Source organism: Centrocercus urophasianus, unplaced genomic scaffold (genome assembly GCF_019232065.1).
Source record: "Centrocercus urophasianus isolate 14NV4802_14NV808 unplaced genomic scaffold, USGS_Curo_1.0 seq_10, whole genome shotgun sequence".
Taxonomy (NCBI): Eukaryota; Metazoa; Chordata; class Aves; order Galliformes; family Phasianidae; genus Centrocercus; species Centrocercus urophasianus.
The window spans coordinates 47,319,686-47,324,098 of record NW_024884142.1 but is presented as its reverse complement, the minus strand read 5'-3'; the positions used below and the strand labels follow the sequence as shown (position 1 = coordinate 47,324,098).

The window sequence follows — 4,413 nt, the reverse complement described above, 5'->3', positions numbered from 1 at the left end:
TAGGGCAGGAACACGTTACAAATACTCAGTATGATTCAGTAGGACACAGCGGCAATTTATATCCTGCCGTGTAATTATACCTTTTTTGGTCGCGCAAAACGCTCGCTGTACGGCCGGCCCGCGGGCAAGCCGCGTTGGGGGCCGACACCGGCGGGCCCCCACCCGTCCCGGAGCACCGCGGCCGGGGACGAGGGGAGGGAGGGGAGTGAAGCATTCTCCGGGCCACCCCTAGCAACCGGCCCCGGCCCGCGGGCCTCCAGCACGGCCCGGGACGGCCCTGGACGCGGCTCGTGAGAGGCGAACACGGGGGGGAAAAAAAAAGAAAAAAAAAAAAAAGAAAGGGGAAAAAGAGGCGCAGGGGTGCCTCGGGCCGGGGGGGCGGGCGAAGGAATGCGGAGCCAGGGGTCAGGGCCGCTCCGAGGCGGCGGCGGCGGCCGCGCGGGGCGGGGCGGGCGGGCGGCGCGGCGCGCAGGAATGCGCGGAATGTCGCTGTTTGTCCGCGGCCCCATTCAGCCCATTGGCGAAGCCGCGCCGCCGCCGCCTATAAAGGGGCGCTCGGCCCGAAGCTCGGCAGTCACGCAGCACTCTCCCGCCGGGCTCAGAAGCAGCAAAGCGGAGCAGAGCAGCCACCGCCAGCCCAGCCCGAATCCGGACAGCGTCGCACCGCGCTGCTGAAAGAAGCCTCAGCGACAGACGCTGCACCTCGTCCCGTCTCATCGCACAGCAGCCCCAGGATGTCCCCCGCCAGCCTCGCCGTCGCCCTGCTGCTCGCCCTCCTCGGCCCGGTAAGTGCTCCTGCCGCTCGCCCCGCTCCCTCCCCGTTGGCCCGGCCCTGCGGCGCGACTGACGGCCTCTCTCCTCCGTCTCTCCGCTCAGGAGGTGCGAGGCCAGGAGTGCAGCGGGCAGTGCCAGTGCGGCGCGGGGCCCGGCCCCAGCTGCCCCGCCGGCGTCTCCCTGGTGCTCGATGGCTGCGGCTGCTGCCGCGTCTGCGCCAAGCAGCTGGGCGAGCTGTGCACCGAGCGCGACCCCTGCGACCACCACAAAGGGCTCTTCTGCGACTTCGGCTCCCCCGCCAACCGCCGCATCGGCGTCTGCACCGGTGAGTGGGGCCGCCGGGGACGCAGGCGGCGGGGAGGGGGTCCCGGCGGCCGGGACGGTGTGTGACCGCCCGCCTCCTGCCTTCCCTCGCAGCTCGGGACGGAGCGCCCTGCGTCTTCTCCGGCATGGTGTACCGGAGCGGCGAGTCCTTCCGGAGCAGCTGCAAGTACAAGTGCACCTGCCTGGACGGCGCGGTGGGCTGCGTGCCTCTCTGCAGCATGGACGTCCGCCTGCCCAGCCCCGACTGCCCCTACCCGCGGCGAGTGAAGCTCCCCGGGAAGTGCTGCGAGGAGTGGGTCTGCGACGAGGCCAAGGAGCAGACGGCTGTGGGACCCGCGCTGGCCGGTGAGTGGGCATCGCGCTTCGAGTGACAGCCTGAGGGGAAGGGACGTCTGTGTGGGAGATGATGTGTATCTGCTCCAGCAGCTGGAGCCCAGAAGTGAGTGGGGTCGTTTGTCAGGTGGCTGCCTGAACTTCTCTGGGAACGTTCAGCAGGGTATGATTTCAGATGGTCGGCTCACCCTGGTTGTCTGTGTCCCCTGCAGCCTACAGACTGGAAGACACTTACGGCCCAGACCCCACTATGATGCGTGCCAACTGCCTGGTGCAGACTACTGAGTGGAGTGCTTGCTCCAAGACCTGTGGCATGGGCATTTCGACCAGGGTCACCAACGATAATGCTTTCTGCAGACTGGAGAAGCAGAGCAGACTGTGCATGGTCAGACCTTGTGAAGCTGACCTGGAGGAGAACATCAAGGTAAAGAGTTATCTTGAATGAATGATCTTCTAGGATGGTTCTGTTTCCTGGCAGAAATTATTACTGAAAAATGTAGAGTTCTGATAGTAAGTTTTGAGTGCTTGAAATTTGAGTTTTGCTCCAGAAGTGAATAATCTACAACTAAATACTTGTAATACTTACTTGCACATTATGGCACTACATAAAGCAACTGTCTATTGAAAATACAGTTAGTAGTGCATCCGCCTGCTCTTAACGTGCAAGCTTAGTGCCATATCAAAGCATACCTTCTAAACATGTTGTATTCACTTGCATCCTAACAGAAAGGCAAAAAGTGCATTCGCACCCCAAAAATCTCCAAGCCCATCAAGTTTGAGCTGTCTGGCTGCACCAGCGTGAAGATGTACAGAGCTAAGTTCTGTGGTGTCTGCACTGATGGGCGCTGCTGCACACCCCACAGAACAGCCACCCTCCCTGTGGAGTTCAAGTGCCCCGATGGAGAGATCATGAAAAGGAAAATGATGTTCATCAAGACCTGTGCTTGCCACTACAACTGCCCTGGAGACAATGACATCTTTGAGTCTCTGTACTACAGGAAGATGTATGGAGACATGGCATAAAGCCAGGAGGAGCCGCTAACTAGATTCTCAACTTGAACTGATTTGCATCTCATTTTGTAAACATGATTCAATAGCACAAGGTATTTAAATCAGTTTGTTTTTTTTTTTTTAATTTCAACAAACTGCTCCATGTGACTTAAGACAATTTGTCTACTGACCCCAGACAGTGGTTTGAAGAAGGTAAAATGGACTGTGGAACCACAACAAGACACAGCTTCAGAACAGTGCTGTTCATGAGGTGGTGTGAAGGGGTTAAGGGAAATGCACGGGAAAGGCAGACTTACGTGAATGTTCCCTTAATGTGGTACAGTGTTTTCTTCATCTAGTAGTGCAATTGAGAAGGAGACCATAAGCATGTTTGCTGACACAGGTATAAGTGACAGCAACAGCTGGAATGCAAACCCTCACCCAGAAAAGTGCGAAGCAGAAGGTGTTCTGTTTAGTCAGGACCGTAATGTTTCAGCTCTGACACTCTGATTCACATGGCTTGGTCAGCAAGAATCAGAATCGTGTCTATTTGACTGGACAGCTTGTGGCAGTTAGGATACCTGCAACAAGCTACTTTTTATTAATATTGTAAATACTGTGTATATATATTTGTACAGTTATCTAAATTAATTTAAGTTTTGTGCCTATGTGTAATGCTTTGATATTTCAATGATAGCCTTCTTCTTTGGAACAAGATAGGTAGGATCTGAAGCTCGTCTGACAATGCATTCAAAGTATGAAATGGATACTTTAGTGGAAACTGCTCAGAGTGAAATGATGAGTGGAGTCTGAGATGGAGAGTGTTAGCCTTGAGATGCCTGTATCCATACAAAGCACTCGACTGTCTGGCAAAATGCATCTACCTCCACTTTATTGATCAAGTGGCTTTAAGAAAAACGACTCTTCTGTAGCTAATCAATCTTTCCACTTGAGCATTTGTTTCTTTCTTTGACTATGGCTCTTTTGGACAGTTTATTTGTTGAGAAGTATGACCAAAAGTTACATGTTTGCACCTTTTTAGTTGAAAATAAAGTATTTATATTTTTTATATAAATGGCTTGACATCTCATTTATTTTCACTGTTATGAATTTCTCAATGAGCTTTGTTTTGCACGAGGTAAAAAAAAAAAGTGATGTAAGTTTTCCTTCTCCAGAAACATACTCAGGAACAATCAATTATCTTATAGTCTCTTGGTCTGTAGATAATGACTCAGCTGTGCTATACTACTCTGAATTTGAACGGAGGACAGGGCCAGGTCAGTTCTGCCAAGCCAAGTATTACATTAGAATGAGCAACAGGTTCCTTAAGCATCATGTAGTGCTTTTAAAATGAGCCAGCTAATCACTGTAGTATACAACCCCACTATAATAATCCATGCAACGTGCTTAATCTTATTGTGGTGTTTCATTGGATATGACTTCATCTTTAGCCACAGATAATTCAAAAACTGACCTGAATCAAATCCAGAAATCCAAATCTGGTAGAATTCTCTGTTAGGAGTTAATGAGCTATGCCATGCAAGTTGTAGAGTAATATGGATTGGAAGGGATTTCCTAAGATATTCTGATTTAAACTTCATGCAAAGTAATGCTGACTTGTGTATGTTTCTACCCAAGTTAAGACCTTGCTATGTTTTGGTAGATAAAGTACTGAACTAAAATGCAGAATAACTGGATTATCTTCCTTCTTAATGGCTGAGGGCAAATCATTTTAGCTGCCAGTTTGTTCTGTAAAACATCTTTTGATTCAAACTCTTGCAGGCCAGCAGATTGGAAATGTTGTGAGATCTGCACATTTTGATGATGGTCCAAGCTTAAGAAAAAATTGGAAGGACAGTTGAGACTCTTTAGTTCTATGCTAGGTCCTACATTTAGTAACAGACTTTGCTCCTTTATTAAGACTAGGGGATTCTTTGAATTTAAAATTAACCTTTGCACTAGAAGCATTAGTTTTTGTTTTCAGAAAAAACA

The 4,413-nt window shown here is 50.6% G+C and overlaps 1 protein-coding gene across 1 annotated transcript; it reads left to right on the top strand.

The window, feature by feature from the left end:
• The first annotated feature begins 585 nt into the window (after window positions 1-585).
• On the top strand, window positions 586-3,496 carry CCN2 (cellular communication network factor 2). Its single transcript, XM_042818025.1, has 5 exons — window positions 586-785; window positions 877-1,099; window positions 1,192-1,443; window positions 1,644-1,855; window positions 2,158-3,496. Exons 1-5 carry the CDS (start codon window positions 735-737, stop codon window positions 2,452-2,454), a joined length of 1,035 nt encoding a protein of 344 aa, XP_042673959.1. The 5' UTR covers window positions 586-734; the 3' UTR covers window positions 2,455-3,496.
• The last annotated feature ends 917 nt before the right edge of the window (window positions 3,497-4,413 follow it).

Excerpts from the sequence above, each read along its gene's own strand:
- CCN2 (XM_042818025.1), top strand. The coding sequence starts at position 735 with ATGTCCCCCGCCAGCCTCGCCGTCGCCCTGCTGCTCGCCCTCCTCGGC. Across the intron at positions 786-876 it reads TGCTCGCCCTCCTCGGCCCG|GAGGTGCGAGGCCAGGAGTG; the intron begins GTAAGTGCTCCT and ends CTCTCCGCTCAG. Across the intron at positions 1,856-2,157 it reads ACCTGGAGGAGAACATCAAG|AAAGGCAAAAAGTGCATTCG; the intron begins GTAAAGAGTTAT and ends GCATCCTAACAG.